Source organism: Phaseolus vulgaris, chromosome 5 (assembly GCF_000499845.2).
Source record: "Phaseolus vulgaris cultivar G19833 chromosome 5, P. vulgaris v2.0, whole genome shotgun sequence".
Lineage (NCBI taxonomy): Eukaryota > Viridiplantae > Streptophyta > Magnoliopsida > Fabales > Fabaceae > Phaseolus > Phaseolus vulgaris.
The window spans coordinates 32497846-32515554 of NC_023755.2; the positions used below are offsets into that span (position 1 = coordinate 32497846).

General features: G+C 30.9%; 2 protein-coding genes across 3 annotated transcripts; one reads left to right on the forward strand and one right to left on the reverse strand.

The window, feature by feature from the left end:
- Positions 1–3860: 3860 nt before the first annotated feature.
- LOC137834335 (uncharacterized) lies at positions 3861–4607 on the forward strand. Its single transcript, XM_068642393.1, has one exon. The coding sequence runs from the start codon at positions 3861–3863 to the stop codon at positions 4605–4607; it is 747 nt and encodes a 248-aa protein (XP_068498494.1).
- An 8165-nt stretch (positions 4608–12772) lies between these two features.
- Positions 12773–16809, reverse strand: LOC137835469 (uncharacterized). Of its 2 annotated transcripts, XM_068643994.1 has the most exons (7): positions 16192–16809; positions 15879–15928; positions 15638–15770; positions 14924–15027; positions 14654–14825; positions 14437–14571; positions 12773–14344 (listed from the first exon to the last, which is right to left on the reverse strand). In XM_068643994.1, the coding sequence occupies exons 2-7, from the start codon at positions 15917–15919 to the stop codon at positions 12926–12928; spliced, it is 2004 nt and encodes a 667-aa protein (XP_068500095.1). In that variant the 5' UTR covers positions 15920–15928; positions 16192–16809; the 3' UTR covers positions 12773–12925. The 2 variants fall into 2 exon arrangements, with proteins under 2 accessions (XP_068500095.1, XP_068500094.1); XM_068643993.1 differs by lacking the exon at positions 16192–16809 and having other exon boundaries at positions 15879–16157.
- Positions 16810–17709: the final 900 nt, after the last annotated feature.

Sequence of the window (17709 nt, forward strand, 5' to 3'; positions counted from 1 at the left end):
CTGTTACCCAAAAAAAAAGAAAAAGTGATACAATTCTAGTTTGTATAGTTATGAGTATTTTGGGGTGTAAAATTTGGTGAGATTGGGTGGCTAAAATGAGTGAAAGAAATTGTGAAGTATTGGTGTATGGAGAATGATAATGAAGTTTAAGAGAGGTTATGTCAACTCCTAATAGGTTTCATCTCTCTCACTCTCATGTATTTTGATTAGCATTGATTAACATGTTAATATTAAGTTCTTTGATTGAAATTGATGTCCGTATAAAATTCATTTATATCAATCTCTCGCATATAAAATTAGTAAAAATGTTTCTTAAATATTGATCTCTCGCATTCTTATAAAAACAACTTAGAGTCTCGTTCAGACGTTAATAACAGTTAACATTTCAAGTCTATTTCTAGCACCCAAATATGTTAAGAATTATTGTTTAGGTCAGAACCCTAAAAATACCTTTTAGTCAAATTTAAGATTCTAGATCCAAGAGTGAGAAACATAACAATAATACCAATAATCAACCAAGAACAAAATATTATATCATATTTAAATATCACCTCAATACATAAGAGCTCGAACAGATTACTCCCAATCCCAAAGGAATGATAGAATTAGCCACACATACTTCTAGCACCTTCCAATCTCCCAATTGGTTACAAATCACTCAATGGTGTTTTCCTCTCAATTTGACATACTAGGGTTGAGTATCTAGCCCCTTATTTAACCTAATTTTCTAGGGTTATGTGACTTCCTGCATCGCACTGATGAACTTCTTGATAAAACATAAAAATAGCCCAATTTGTCTAACGCATTCTCGCTTGAGCGAGGAATTCCTGATAAGTGCCAATGTGTAGTTTTTATGATTGAGAAAATTGAACACTTTGGAATTTAATTGTTTTTTTATGTTAGAAAATTACCCAAATCTGAGAATTATTGAATCCGATTATATATTTTGAATCAAGAAACAAATGAAGAAATTTAATCCCAATTTTTGTGTAAATTGAAGATGAATATGAAACATTGAAAGAAAGAAAGCAAAAACTTAATTGGATCACAAGAAGATTTAGTTCAAGCTAAAATTGTCCAAATTTGATTAAAGGTGCAGTACTAATCTAGCTCAAGCTAGATATGCTAGCTCAAGCTAGAATTGCTAGCTCAAGCTCAAAAGTACCGAAAGATCTAGCTTAAGCTAAATTGGCACGCTTGAGTTAAAGTTCATTATATAAATTTTGAAACACAAATAAAAAGGAGGCGGTGGAAAAAAGAAGTGATTTTTAGAGAGAAGTTAGTGAGAGAAAGAGAAGAAAACCCCTGTTCTTAATAGAAGAACTTGGTCATATCAGCCCTTCTTATGCAATCTAGATCAAGAATGAAGATTGCAGGAGCTGTCATGAGTGGCCAAGTGTTTTCTAACTTGGGATTGAATGTAATCTACTTTGATCAAATGTATTCTTGGTGATATATATATATATATATATATATATATATATATAATATTCTGTTTTCTACTTGTTCTTGGTATTTTTGTTTCATACTTATTGCTTGATTCTATCTGATCAATGGAGTCTTGATTTTGATCCTTAAATTTAACTGGAAAGTACCTTTAAGGATCTGAAATAGACGAAAATACTTGATAACTTGTAATGTTAGGAATATATTTCAGGTTATTAATTACATCATAATTCTGTTCATAAAGCTGGATGATTTGTTAGATATATGAGGAATCAATATTTGAGAAATTATCTTATGAATTTCATCCGTGAGGAATCAAGGTGAATGACTTTAAATTAAACATCAAGAATAAGTAGTTTTGAGTATTATGTATTGTATTATTCCAAAATACAAAGGATTGAAATAGACTTAATTCAATCCCAAGTATCTTTATCTATATTTGATAAGTTAGTTTTGTTATGTCTTGAAGCAAATTTTAAACCTTTGAGTTACTTCTTGTGAAATCTTTAATTTGGTTATGAAAAAGTTCTCAAAATTATTTTCTACACTTGATGAGTTTTATAACGGAACTTCTTAATTAGAATTGTTTCATGTGGGTTCGACATTAATACTTTAAAGAGTACTATATTACAGTTGATTTGGTACATTTGCCAAGAAAAATCAACAAGTTTTTGGCGTCATTGTCGGAGAACAATTTCTTTTAAGAATTTCTGAAGTATAACTTATTGAGTATTGTGAATAGTTTATTTTCTTTGTGAATAGACACTTGTTTAGATCTTATTCTTTTATCTTGTGTTAATCCTTCTTGAGTTGTCTTAAATATATGCTATTAAGAGGACAAGTTCCTGAAGATCAATTGGAATTTGACCCAGAAATTGAGAAGACAGCCAGAAGAAATCAAAGCAAGAAGAGAAAAGAAAAGAAGAAGCAAGGACAAACAAAATGAGAATCTTTTAACACTCTCAACTCACACAATCGGATAGAGTTCCAAATGGTTGATAATAGACAAAATCCACCTAGAAGGACATTGGGAGACTATGTTATGCAACAAGGACCAAGGCAGCATAGCCATACCTTCTGCCACCAAATCATTAGAAATGAAGCCATCTTTTCTTAGCTTAATCAGTACTCATCAATTCACTGGAATGGATCATGAAGACCCTTATACTCATCTATCCACATTCTATGAGTTGGTTGGTACTATGGGCTTTGAGGAAAATGATATTGAATCTGTTTATTTGCGTCTATTTCCTTTCTCACTTGCAGGCAAAACAAAATTATGGTTAAAGTCACATCCAAACCAGAGTCTAAGTAGAATGATGTAGAAGAGAAATTCCTACATAGATTCTTCCCACTCTCTCGATATATCAAGGCTAAGTCTGATATCTCCACATTCAGGCAAAGGTCAGATGAACCTTTTTGTGAAGCTTGGGAACGTTTTAAAGTGATGTTAATTTGAGGATATTGCTCAGTTGAACATATTCCACAATGGTTTAAGGCCTGATAATAAAATGATCTTGGATGCTGCAGCAGGAGGTACAATGATGAGTGTTGATGCATAACAAGCTACAATAATCATTGATGCCTTAGCCTCAACAGATTACCAAGCTCAACATGATAAATATACAGTGCAAAAGAAAGGGGTGTTGGATCTTAGTACTTCAGGTGCAATTTTAGCACAAAACAAGATTTTGACTTAGCAAATTGAGGCATTAACCAAGCAAATGTCAAAACTGCCTCAACAATTACATGCAGTAAATTCTCTTTCAATTCAGAATCAAGCTTTGAAGTGTGATTTTTGTGGGGGAGATCATCTTAATGGCCAGTGCTCTTACCAAAATTCATCAGAGGAAGAGGTTCAATATATGAATAATCAAGGAAGGCAAGGTGTCTTTGCATATAATTATCCAAATAACATGACTCAAGGATGGAGGAATAATTGAAATCAAGGATTTGGGTGGAAGCAAGAGGCTGGATCATCTAATTGACAAGTTCCTTATCAGCAGCAACCACATTATCCTTCTATTCATGAGAGAACATCCAAATTGGAGGATACTTTTGAGAAGTTCAAGCAAGCCTCTCTATCCAATCAGAGAAATACTGAAGCATCAATAAGGAATTTAGAGACACAGGTGGGGCAGTTGGCTAAACAGTTAGCTGATAATCAAGGAAGTCAATTTTCAGCCAGTACACAAACCAATCCCAAGGAGCATTGCAAGTTTATCACTACCAGAAGTGAAAAATTTATATGAAAAGGAATTGGAAATAATTTAATTGTTGAGGAGGAGGTTTTAAAAGAAAGAGAGATTGAAAAGGAACAAATTGAGTGTGAGGGAGGAGAATGAAGGAATAAGGAAGATGTTGTAGATATTGGAGAGAAAAAAGAAAAAAAGAAAAAAGTTAAAAAACAAGAGATGAATGTTTCTATAAAAGATGTACCTTATCCACATGCTTATACAAAGAAATGCAAGGAAAGACAATTTGCAAGATTTATGGATATTCTCAAAAGATTGCAAATTAACATTCCTTTTACTGAAGCTTTAAAGAAGATGCCTGCATATGCTAAATTCATGAAGGAATTATTGACAAAGAAAAGAAAATTCAATGACCAGGAGATATTTGAATTAGAAGCTGGATGCAGTGCTATAATTCAAAAATCATTACCACAGAAATCTAGAGATCCTGAAAGTTTCACTTTGCCATTTACCATAGGAAATCTCACTGTTGGAAAGGCATTATTAGATCTTGGAGCTAGTATTAATTTGATGTCTTTATCAATGTTGAAGAAAATTAGAGATGTAGAAGTGAAACCAACAAGAATGACTTTGCAGTTGGCTGATAGATCAATCAAATATCCACATGGAACAGTTGAAGATCTGTTGGTAAAGGTAGATAAATTTCTATTCCCAGTAGATTTTGTTGTAATGGATATTGAAGAAGATGCCGAAGTACCTTTGATATTGGGAAGACCATTCATGAAAACTGCCAAAGTTATAATTGATGTAGACAAAGGAAGATTGAAGGTTTGTGCTCAAGATGAAGAAGTAAACTTTAATGTTTTTGAAGCAATGAAATATTCAAATGATCATAAAGAGTGTTTCAGAGTGGATATGATTGCTGCTGAACCTTTAATGACGTTAATCACGTGTCAAGCTATATGACGTTAAATGAGCGCTTGCTGGGAGGCAACCCAGTGTTTTATTTTGAAGTGTGTCTTTAATTTTTATTTTTATTTAGTAGTATGTTTTAATATTTGATGTCCTTAAAACTAGTTAATATTTGATGTCCTTTAAATTTGGAAATTGAGTAATGGTCATGTTGGATTGAAATGAATGGATGAAAGAAAGCTTAAAAAGGTTTGAACCTATTGGCAAAGACAAAATAAAAAATTTCAAGAAAATTTCATTGTAGGGTAATTTTAGCTTAAGCTAGCTTCTTATAGCCTAAGCTAGATAAGCAGAAAAATAAAGAAATTTTTGTTCTGCAATTCTCGCCTGAGCTAAAATGAGCTAGCCTAAGCTAGAAAATCCTGTTACTCTTCACCAAACTTTAGCTTGAGCTAAAATGAGCTAGCTTGAGCTAAACAAATTTGTTGCTCTCTGCCAAACTTTAGCTTGAGCTAAACAAATTTGTTGCTCTCTGCCAAACTTTAGCCTGAGCTAGAAAGATCTAGCCTAAGCTAGTGGGATTTTTTCTAAAAAAAAAACTGCAGTATTTTAAAATCACATTTGAAAACCCTGCACCCTAACTCATTATTAGTCAAACGTTCTCTGTTTCAAAAATTCGAAGTGGCTGACGTTTGGAGTTGGGAATAGAGTTAAATATGCACCATAAATGAGAGCTGAACCATCTGGAGCATCAACAAATGAAGATCCAAACCAAGTTCAGAATGATGATGTTGGCACAGAGCGGAACAAAGTCATAAGAGGAGATTGATACTTTTCATGCACAATGAACAAAAAACTGGTTTTATCTTTTTGTTTAACTTTACTTTCAGTACTAATTTAATTTAAGTAGTTTAATTTAGTAAGTTGACTTTAGCAGTTTAGTTTAATATTTCTTACTTTATCTTTTGTTGATGGCAAGCTTAAGTTAGTATAGTGGCTGATGTTTGCATATTTTGTGAAATCTTGTATATAGATATATGATGGTATAATTTTTTGGAAAATGAAATCAAACCATAGTTCTAAATTAGAACAACCAAATGGATTGATCAGGGAATTAATTTGAAAAAGAATTTGTGGTTGGAACCATCACTCAAATTGAGAAAGGATAGTAATGTGTAAAAGTTGGAACAAGGTAAATAGTTGAAAGCAATGACTGAGAACAATTGAGGAATTGAAATTAGCCAACCAAGTGAGAGTGTGAAACCTTTAAATAGTTTGAGAGACTTTCACTAGTGAAGAGTTAATTGAGGTTTCCTAATTTTCTAGTCAATTTACATCACAAAATCAAATATGGAGATGATTGAGGCATGTTTAATAGAGTTGGATGTGAGAAAACTTAGGGCCAAACAGCTAACCTTTGCAATATATAATGAAATGTGTAGAAAAATAACCCTTTTTGAGCTTAAATTTGTTTTATTGCACCCTAGCTTTTGATATACAGATATTGTCCTACCCTGTGGTATGCTAACAAAAGGAGAGCATAGGTGCAATTCAAATTTCTATAATTAGAAGAATTGAGTTTGGTGTGGCTGCTGGGATCTTGAGAATGAAAAAAAAAAGAAAAGAAAGAAAAAGAAAAGGGGCATTACAAGAATAAAAAGGGAAGTAATGTGGATGAATCTTATGGAAGGGATAATGAATAACACAATTAGAAATTGAATTGCAAATATGCTAATCTTCTGTTAAGTGTGTATTTTGTTATCCTAGAAAAACCAAATTTTCTTTGTAACCCAACCTCATTACAATCTGAAAAAGACCTCAAGATCTATGTTGGTAAAAGTGTTTGTAATCAACTAGAAATGAAGGACAACCTTAAATTAGCTTGGAAACCAGTGAAAAGAGAGGGAAAATACTCACCAGTGAGGAATGAAGAGAGAAATTCCTTAGTTTGATTCTCAGTAAAGAGTAACAATTGTTTACCTTGGAAATTGAATACATTCTTATCCTGTCTTGGTTTGAATTGATAGGAAACACAATCATTTTTTGTTGAATTATCTTGTGCTCTTTTCATGAAGTTTTTCTGATATTGAACTATAGATTTGATTTCTAAGGACTTTTTGGGAGGAATGAACTCTTATTTTTTTTTGGGATTCAATTACTCTGCTTGAGGACAAACAAGATTTTAGGTTGGGAGAAAATTGATAAGTGTCAATGTGTAGTTTTTATGATTGAGAAAATTAAACACTTTGAAACTTAATTGTTGTTTTATGTTAGAAAATTACCCAAATCTGAGAATTATTGAATCCGATTATATATTTTGAATCAAGAAACAAATGAAGAAATTTAATCCCAATTTTTGTGTAAATTGAAGATGAATATGAAACATTGAAAGAAAGAAAGCAAAAACTTAATTGGATCACAAGAAGATTTAGCTCAAGCTAAAATTGTCCAAATTTGATTAAAGGTGCAGTACTAATCTAGCTCAATCTAGATATGCTAGCTCAAGCTAGAATTGCTAGCTCAAGCTAAAAAAGTACCGAAAGATCTAGCTTAAGCTAAATTGGCTCGCTTGAGCTAAAGTTCATTATATAAATTTTGAAACACAAATAAAAAGGAGGCGGTGGAAAAAAGAAGTGATTTTTAGAGAGAAGTTAGTGAGAGAAAGAGAAGAAAACCTCTGTTCTTAAGAGAATAACTTGCTCATATCAGTCCTTCTTATGCAATCCAGATCAAGAATGAAGATTGCAGGAGCTGTCATGAGTGGCTAAGTGTTTTCTAACTTGGGATTGGATGTAATCTACTTTGATCAAATGTATTCTTGGTTATATATATATATATATATATATATAATACTCTATTTTCTACTTGTTCTTGGTATTTTCGTTTCATGCTTATTGTTTGATTCTATCTGATCAATGGAGTCTTGATTTTGATCCTTAAATTTAAGTGGAAAGTACCTTTAAGGATCTGAAATAGACGAAAATACTTGATAACTTGTAAAGTTAGGAATAGATTTCAGGTTATTAATTGCATCATAATTCTGTTCATAAAGCTGGATGATTTGTTAGATATATGAGGAATCAGTATTTGAGAAATTATCTTATGAATTTCTTCCGTGAGGAATCAAGGTGAATGACTTTAAATTAAGCATCAAGAATAAGTAGTTTTGAGTATTATGTATTGTATTATTCCAAAATACAAATGATTGAAATAGACTTAATTCAATCCCAAGTATCTTTATCTATATTTGATAAGTTAGTTTTGTTATGTCTTGAAGCAAATTTTAAACCTTTGAGTTACTTGTGAAATCTTTAATTTGGTTATGAAAAAGTTCTCAAAATGATTTTCTACACGTGATGAGTTTTATAACAGAACTTCTTAATTAAAATTGTTCCATGTGGGTTCGACATTAGTACTTTAAAGAATACTATATTACAGTTGATTCGATACACTTGCCGAGAAAAATCAAGAATTCCTGCTTGAGCGAGAAAGGTGTTGATTTCCAAAAACGTCACTAGAGCTTATTCTCACTTGAGCAAGATAATCTGCTACTGAGTTTAACTTTTTTGCTTTTTTTGTGCGTTTTGGGTCTTCCACCTTTCTTTTTTTAGCTTATATTATTCCTCTTTAGTCCAAATCTCCATTATTCCCTATAAACCTGAAATTAACACTAAATTTGGGAATAAAATGCTCTTATTTAATTAAATATCATAAAAAAATGTAAAAATGTATAAATTCATAAATTAGGGGTTATTTTATATTTATTTTAGCAATCCATTAATACTCACAAGTGCCTTTATTTTAATATGAAAATAGAAAGAGGAAGGGTGCTAAAGGATCTTCTTGCCTTAGGCCATTTTTTGGATTAAATTCAGTAGTTGGACTACCATTTACCAACACCGAAATAGAAGAAGATTCAAGGAAATTCTTTATCCATTCAATCCACTTTACGCAGAACCCCATTCTTCCTAGCATATAAAACAATAACTCCCACCTAACAGAATCATAAGCCTTCTCATAGTCCACCTTAAAAAACACACACTCTTTCTTTTTCCTCTTGACTTCCTCAAGGGTCTCATTAGCTACCAACACATTGTTCAACAACCTCCTTCCTTCAAGAAAAGCAAACTGCCTATAATCAATAACTTTATCTAAAACCCTTTTCAACCTTAAGAAGAGAATTTTAGCCACAATTTTACATTAAAGATCAATCTAAATTCATTTAGATGTTGTGGATTTACAACCTTTATAACTTATATAATAAAAAAAAGCACTAATTCCATTCGGCCACCTACCACCCTCAACAAAGTTTTGTGCCACTCTCAAAATATCTCCCTTTTACATACTAAATACTACTTAATTTTTGCTTGAAACTTTGTCCACCTAAGTAAAAGTAACAACCTCATATTAAAATATCCAATAGAATTAAATAATTGTTTCTTTTATTCTAAATTTGATCAATAATTTAGTTATTGTCACATTTAATGAGTAGTCATTTTTCTTTCCTGTCATTTAAATACAGTTAAATTAGGTCCTAATATGTGTTATATATACATGACATTACATATATATTCTTTTTATCATTTACCTTTTGCTACTTTTATTTTATTCATTTTATAGTTTATAATGTACAATAATTTTAAATTATTTTCCAATTTTTCCTTAAAGTTGTTATACTAAATTTTATAGATTGAAATTATAAAAATTAAACATTTTGATTTTCTCACACATTTCATATTGTTTATCGCTATAATAGATAAACAGTGAAATTATATTTTTCAATCAAAAAATAGTATTAGAATTATACTAAAAATACATAAATATACATAGTAAATAATAAAGCTTTAATATGTTAAACACTACTCTTTTAAGTCATGAAAAGTTAGACTCTTTATTCACTTTCAAAAAGTAGTTCTAATTTAATTTTGAATTTAGAAAAAAAAAATTATTCAATGTGATTGAAATGTATACCAACTTAACTTTTAAAAAATAAAGTACCTTGAAATTTAGAGAATCAAAATAGTACATTAAAGAATAATTCTTAAATATGCCCTCTTTTAAGAATATATAATTCATAAAATAAATTTCACTAAAAATGGTTCAAATTTATAACAAAGAGTTAATTTTACTAAATAAAATAGAATTTCTTAGTTTATAAAAAAATTAGATACCTGGAGGGAATTAATTTCGTGAGTGAGGTTAAAGTTTCACTAAAAAATTCATTAAATAAAAACTAATCTTAAATACAAAAAATAATTAATTAGTATATTAATTAAATTAAATATTATTTTATAAACTATAAATTATTTGTATTTAAATTAATTTATCTTATTAATAAAAAATTATAAACTAATTTTTAAATTTGAATATAATATTAGTTATCAAAGTTTTAACTACTAATTATTTAGAATACAAAGTAGTTAATAGCTAAAAGTTTGATAGTTAATGTTAGATATTGTACCGTCCAAGCCTAGATCGAACATATACCGATCAAACTCAAGTTGTATGTGTTTCAACTCAACACATAACAAAGTAAAGTAAAGAATAGAATTCTCAAAGTACCTGCAATTATTTTCTAAACAAAGACCTCCAGAAATTAACCAAGATATCAGGAATTCTTATTAAAAAAACACCCACAAAATTGTCACAATGTAATAACATTAATTTGAACAAATATATTTTGTTAATCAATCTTATTTATTAACACACAATTAATATAATTCCTCGTTATTTGATTTTAGGGCACAATATTCCAATTACTTTAAATACACTGATTTTAACATATAATATCTCTGATCATATATATTCTGTAATATCTCAATTTCATTAATACATTTATTTAATCATAAATACTCTTATTATATTAATATTATACTATGATTTTATTATATTATGCTCGGATTTTGTGATATGATACCATCATACTAAAACCAATATCATTGATGCCCATGAAGTCTTATAAAATGTCCACTACTCTTAAGGAGTAAAATCAACTCATATTTGATAATATACTCACTTTATGCACAAAATTTTATGTTTTTATTGACTTGAACGTAAGAATATTCTTTGCAGGTGGAGTCCCCTCATTCCTTTGGAGTCAACTCACGAAGCTTGCAAAGAGGTGATCCAGTGACTATTTTAAAATTCAATCAACCATATTTCGGCAAGAATAGATACTAATTTATAAATTAGATTATAAATTTCTATTAATAATAGAAACTACTTATATACAAATAATTATTTAGTTTATAAAATAATATCTAATTTAATCCTAATTAATAATTTTTTATTTTTATAATTAATTTTGATGTAATGATTTTTTTTAGTATTTTGTATTAATCTCAAATCAATATCAAGATTATCTCTGATTTCTTTTATAAGAAATAAAAATATATTTTATTTATCCAAGAGCTTGATTCAAAGTACCATCAATTTCTGAAAACAACCAGATAATATTTATCGCAAGTTGTTTACATATTTAAAAAGTTTATAGTACCAGCCTCTCCAAAATATTTAATGGTGTCTTCGATAAAATGTTAATTATAACTTATTGTTGTGTTAAAACAAATTTAAGCATGTTCCATTTATTAAGTTGCGGAATGAGTTAAATAAAAATATTAAAAGAATGTGATACAAATATGTATAACATGTGTAACACGACAAAGAAAAAAACAACTCATTAAATTAAATAAAAACTATTTACAAAAAAGACCATGATAACTAAGTTAAGACAAATTTTTCATTTACCTCCGTATTTATTCTTCTGGTTCATAGTTTCGAGAATACCAAAATTATCTCTATATTTTATTGACATTTTTTCTTTCAAATTTCAGATTTGAACACTTTCTGAATTACAAAATTCGAAGTTAATATTTGCGATCTTTTGTATTTTAAATTACACCATAAAATATAAATTTTTTAAAATACAAAATTTGTATTTTGTATTGTGTGTTAAAATGTAAATTTTCTTAAAAACTAACCAAGAAAAGTAATTTTGGTATTTTTTTAAAATATGGAGGTTCAAAAAGAAAATCCTGGAGGTGCAGGAAGAATTTGCCCCAAGTTAAGAGTTTGTATTTTCAGTTGTACACACTGTTCCCTGTCGGTGACTTAACTGAACCAGTATGCCCAATCACGTTTGGCAGTTTGGCAATTTCTTCATGCACCATGTCAATTACAACATGCACCCAATCCACTGTCGGAAATGACAAAAATATTTTTCATAAATGACAAAAATATTTTTCATAAATGACGAAAATAACCTTATACAAAAGGAGGGTGTAAATAAAAATCACTTCCAGAACCTTTTATCCGAAAATATTTTGGATTTTGATATTCGGTACACATTTTTGAATTCCAAAATTTTTTATTCGGAATACATTTTTAATTTTGTGTTTCGGATTTTTTTTTCAGAATATACTTTTTTATTTTTGAATTTTATTTATTATTTCGGATTTTCAAATCCAGAATAAGGATAGTTTTGGAATTTTGTAAAAACTGATAGGGTGCAGGTCAAAATTGATATGGTGCAGGAAGAAATTGCCATCACTTTTCTATGCTATTTTTTTGTGCATTTGGGCCTTTTTGGCACTTCTTCAAAGAAAAAAAGGAAACTATACTGAAAGTGGACTTTAAACTAAATTAATTGTCTAAATTCCGTTTTGTTTTATTGATGATTGAGTTGATCAATCCCATTTTCACTTGAGGTCAATTAGAGAAACCCAAAACTTGTTAGTTTGATTAAATTGTTTTGGATTTAAAGAACTTAAACTCACCATATATTAGTAGTTTTTAGAATATAACTCCAATCTTTTTAGGGTTAATATAATTTAAATCTAATTAAAAATATGCTTTTTATTTGTTTCATATGTTAAATAAATTTTAAATTATTATCATCAATTCATCATGATCACATTAGCTTAATTAGAAAGTTAGTAATATAAATTCAGCAAAATAAAAGTATATTATTTAGTTTAAACTTTAAGTGTATTAAATAATCTCTATATAGATTATCAGTTCATAAACTAAACTAGTTGAAACATACACCAGTTTTATTGGTGCAGTTGAGGGAATTGTCATAGTAAACGGCTAGTGAAATTATTGACGACTCATTAAAACTTTAGTTTCTAACAGTTACAAAGAGGACAAAAAGAATATGATTTTCTACTTGTATTGCTTGATTAGATTCATTAACCAAGCTCAATAAACAAATTAATGAATTAAAACTCAAACAAAATTGATTGCCAACCTTCACATATTTCTTACAGCTAGTAAACATTAACCATTGTGATTTTACATGGATGAACGCCAAAGAATATTTGGTGATATCTTAAAAACAATCTCAGAAAGCTATTTGAATGGTGATTCAAAGTTTAATAGGTAGCAGTGTACAAATGTTGTGCATATACCTCCTCTACTTGTTTTGGTCTACAGTTCATGTTTTCCAGGCGCTCTCTCTTGAGAGCAGTGAACTTAGCAGCTATTTCATCGCAGTCTGGCAACTTAGGATGAACATGGTTAGGATTTTGAGAAGGACATGAATATGTCCTTAACATCCAGTCTTTGTTGTTTTTTTGCGTCTCTTGGGGCATGGCCATGGCCCTTGAATATGTAGCTTCTGTTTCTATTATTGTTGAGGAACAACTGGTCCTTGGATTGGAAACTTCGGGACCAGTTTGGAAATCTGAGTAGTTGAATGGACGATATTCAGCTGCACTACAATAACTTCTCCTATTTGGCCTCTGAGGGATGGTAACCAATTCATTTCTTTGGTTCAATTCATCACCCCAAAAGGGTTGGCAATGGCAACACTCATCATGCAGAACTCCTGGTTGAACATGTATGCCTCTTGTCCCTCTCTTTTGCTTCAGTGATTGAGGTTCCAAATAGTCTCTATCATTATAAAGGCAAAAGTAACAAGGCTGGTTCAAGCTGCAGCCACTCATTTTAAAGTTGAAAAGTTGTCTCCTTGTGCCATCTTGGCATTGACATGACTGTAAAACCTTCCCCTCTTCTGAGAAACCGTGTAGCATCAGTCTCTTCTGGCCATCATAACTTGATGGGAGAATTTCTACTAGTGAAGGCTTATGGTGCTTTCTTTGGTGATGAGTACTATGCTTATGAGCTGAGGTACTTTTGCATGGTTTGTGATAATATATCATGTATCCAATATCCATAGCACCTAGGTTTTCCCCGGAGGATGATCTCCTTCTTGATCTTTTCTTATGTTTCCTTTTGCTCTTTCCAGAGGTTTTTGTGCTTGAGTTCTCACTCTCTGATCCGTCATGACCCATATCACTATCATCGAAACCAAATTGATTTTTTTCTACTCTGGATACACCAGAAGAACTGAACTTCAACAGCAGTTGGTCCTGACTGACACAATCTTTTGCTTCAGAAAACTCCTTAATGTCATCCACATATTCTACCATTTCTCGAGGACAGGGAGGGAAAGTTACTCTTAGTGGAGAAGATGTTAAATCCATTCTTTCCCCCTTGGTTTGCAAATCAAAATTTATTGAAGAAAGTAGCTCAGGATAGTCTATCTGTTCTACTTTCTTTTCCAAAGGATAACTCGGGATATATGGGGGATATTGCTGAACAGCACACACCATCGCAGAAGTATTGGCAAAGCTAGCATCTGGTAGAGAAGAATCACTTGGTTCGGAAATGAATGAATTGGCACATGTTACATCTCTTTTCATCTCTGAAAGGTAGACTTTAGATCCTGAAACTGAATCAATTATGCGGGCATCACTTTCCACTAGTTGATACCCTTTATCTTCTTTCAGCTGTACAAAAGCATTCAACATAATTTGGTATTAGTAGATGATGACAAGATTATAAACTCGTTAATACATTCAAGGTGGTAAAAAATATTGACCTGCTCTTGTTGCCAATTGGGGTAGTATTTTATAGTTAATAAATCTTGTTGGAGGCAGTTATCTCTGGCTACTTCATCCACCATTCTGTACTTAATTTCATCCGGCACAGACTTTACTGACAGCTTCTCTTTCAACTGTGATTCCAAAATTCCATGAATATGTATTCATCACTACTAAATATGGAATATCTAAACTTTACTGAAAAAAACATCATACTTGTTTGTTCACAAGATTCCCTGGAAATAGCTCCACAGCTCTAGTTGCAAATCTCTCACCATAACGCTGTTCAAAGAGCTTCCTGATGACACCAAGCTCAGGAAGTTCCCCACATCTTGCTGAAGCAAATATAAGACTAGAAACTGCTTCATTAATGTCATTTGGACAGTCCCTGATGTTTGGAAAGTAGGACCATCAGAAAAAAAAATGTGAAGGAGATGAGGGGCTGGAAAATGAATTTGATTTAGATAGGTACAAAGCAGTTAGTACTTTTGCTTCCGAATGTAGGAGAGTTGGGTAAGGATAAATTCACAGAAGCGATCTAACAATTCATACGCAGCTGCTAGGCTTTCATCTCCTATAAGCTGCTCAACCTGAAGTTTGGAGAAAATTTTTAGTTAAGATTTGGGAATGCAGAATGGGATGCTTATAAAATATATACTTTATTAATAGAGATTAGAGAAAGAAAATAATAAAACACTTGTGAGTTAAGTCACAAAATTATAATAAAACACTTCTGAGATATTATAATTGCGTCACATTCCTGTATTTGCAAGCTAGAAAGACCAGAGTTTCTTAATTTCTAAATTTTGTTACAGAATACAAAACTAAGATTCTGATCTTAAAATAACTACTGTCGTTAAACAAACTTGGATTTTTTCCTCGTCAAGGGCTTCATCAAGAAGAATTATAGAGGCTCAAGTGCTAAACATGTACACACGAGAGACATATACTATCAGTTATTAGACTTACTAGGAGAATTTACAAAACTAATAGAAGACAGAGTAGCATATTAAGCTAACAGTAACAAAACCTACAATAAAACCCAGCAACAACTTTATTTTATGGAAAACCATCTTCCAACACTCATACATAATGCAAAGAAAAGAAGAAAACTTTTCTTATATTAATGACAAAAAATGATATTAAGGAAGAGAGTTATTGAGGCAGTGATCAAGAAATGAACAGGTAGCATTAACAAACCCGGTTAAATGCAGTTTCTTCATGGCCACGTTGTATTAGCTCGGCCAAGTCCTTTCGCAGTTGCCTGGCTATTGCAAGCCTCTTGTTCTTGAGTAGGCTCAGCCGGTACCGGGCTCTTTTGATCGTCCTCTTGCTGCAAACCACCAAAGCCAAAACAAAAACAAGGGTTACATAAACTTGAACTCATGCATGTATGATCGTGTCAAGCAACATAAACTCAAGTTTTGATCAGTTTAGTTACCATTTGGAAGCTTTGGACCAACCGAACAATATGTCAAACATATCTACTTTCTGAATTCATTAGAAATATGAAAAAAGAAAACAAGCTTTAGTATATAGAAAGCAGTTTTGCAAACCAAAGAGAAAAAAAAGTTATTAGAAGTGACGAAAAAGCAACTGCAGGAGGACAGTTACAGTTGAGGCTGAGTTTTGTTGAGATAATTTAGATGAGAGTGGTTTGAAAAAAGAGAAAGTGACAAATTAGTGGGACTTAATTTGAAAGAAGAAGAAGGAGACAGTTGTGGTCTCTTTGAAAAATAACTGCTCCACTCTACCTCTGTTTTTCAGATTTTGGACACGTCAATCAATTTCCTTTTGCAAAACACCACGTACCTGCGAAAAAAATAGCAGAACAGGTTCGTTAAATTCTACAAGTTCATTTCAACCTACAAAATGCTCATTAAGTTTATATTTAATCATTTGTGAGATATATCTAATTATTAGTATTATAAGTACATATAGACATATTCATTACCTCTTAAAAACACAATTAAGTTAATTACAATTAATTAAACATTAGTGCTACAAATATTAAATTGAAGATTGACATTTCACTTATTATGAGCCAAGAACAACTCTTGATATAGTTAATGACAAGATTAATACTATAGGGGATAATTAAAGCGGAAAAGTTGAGTGCATTGATGAAAAACACGTTCCTATCAGAAAAGAAAGAAGCATGCGCATCAAACACACTGGTGTGGCTCAGGTAAATGAAGGAATTATATGATTGAAGTGACCGTAACAAGAACGCGCTGACACTGACACTGACACATGTAATTGTGATCAGTGAATAAATTCAAAGAAAAGAAACAAAACACAGCGTTTCAAGAAACTAATCTAATCTATCTATGCCATGGCGTGGCCGTTAGTTGTTAGCGTTTTTGTTAAGCAAAAACCGATAACCAATTCGACCCACCTCCTTGTACTACGTAATTCTAGGACGTTCACCAACTCATGTTTTTTTGTTACCCTTTCAGAGAAACTTGCACATTTTAAAAATAAAAAATATATATAGATTAATACACATATTTCATTATTTTGGTGTCATTCTTAAATGCAAAAATGTGAAAACTTACAATTATGAGTACACAATGTGTTTATATTTTTTAGGAGGCAGCATCTTATGATTCACGTATGATGTTCTTGCACTTTAGGTGGTTGTTGTTTACTTGTTTTGCGTGTACGAATCGTATGCTGTTCTTCTGTGTTGTATTGTTCTGTTTTTATCTTCGTTTACAGTGTAGGGACTCGACAATTGGATAAGGAATAAAATTATTAGGTTCTAACTTTATGGGTATAATATTATTTCTTTTAGTCAAATGTGAGAGTCTATTTTTTTTTGTTCAGATCTTGATTACAATCGTGTTACTAAGGGATGAATTTGTAATTTTAGTATAGGGTTTAGTTATAGTTTAAACTATCAAGATTCCTAAAGAATTCATACAGCTTCCTCTGATGCAGTTATAATGTAAGAAAAATAAAAAGTTCATCTCATAGTTGCAGTTATAATGTAAGAACAAGAAAAAGAGAAATGTTAAGACATTTCAATAGAAAATGTCCTTACTTGATAGCAGCGCGACTCTCACAAACTCAAGAAAAAAGAGGAGGTTTGAGGTTGATGATGTCCAAAGAGAAATCTACGTGAAAAAAATATTCAATGCTATAAGAGAAAGTATGAGAAGTTTATTTATAGATTTAGAGTCTCAGCTAAAATTTTCAAAAATATTTAAAATATCATTGATTATTAAATATTTTTATTAAATCAGTTATTACTATATAAATGTTTAAGT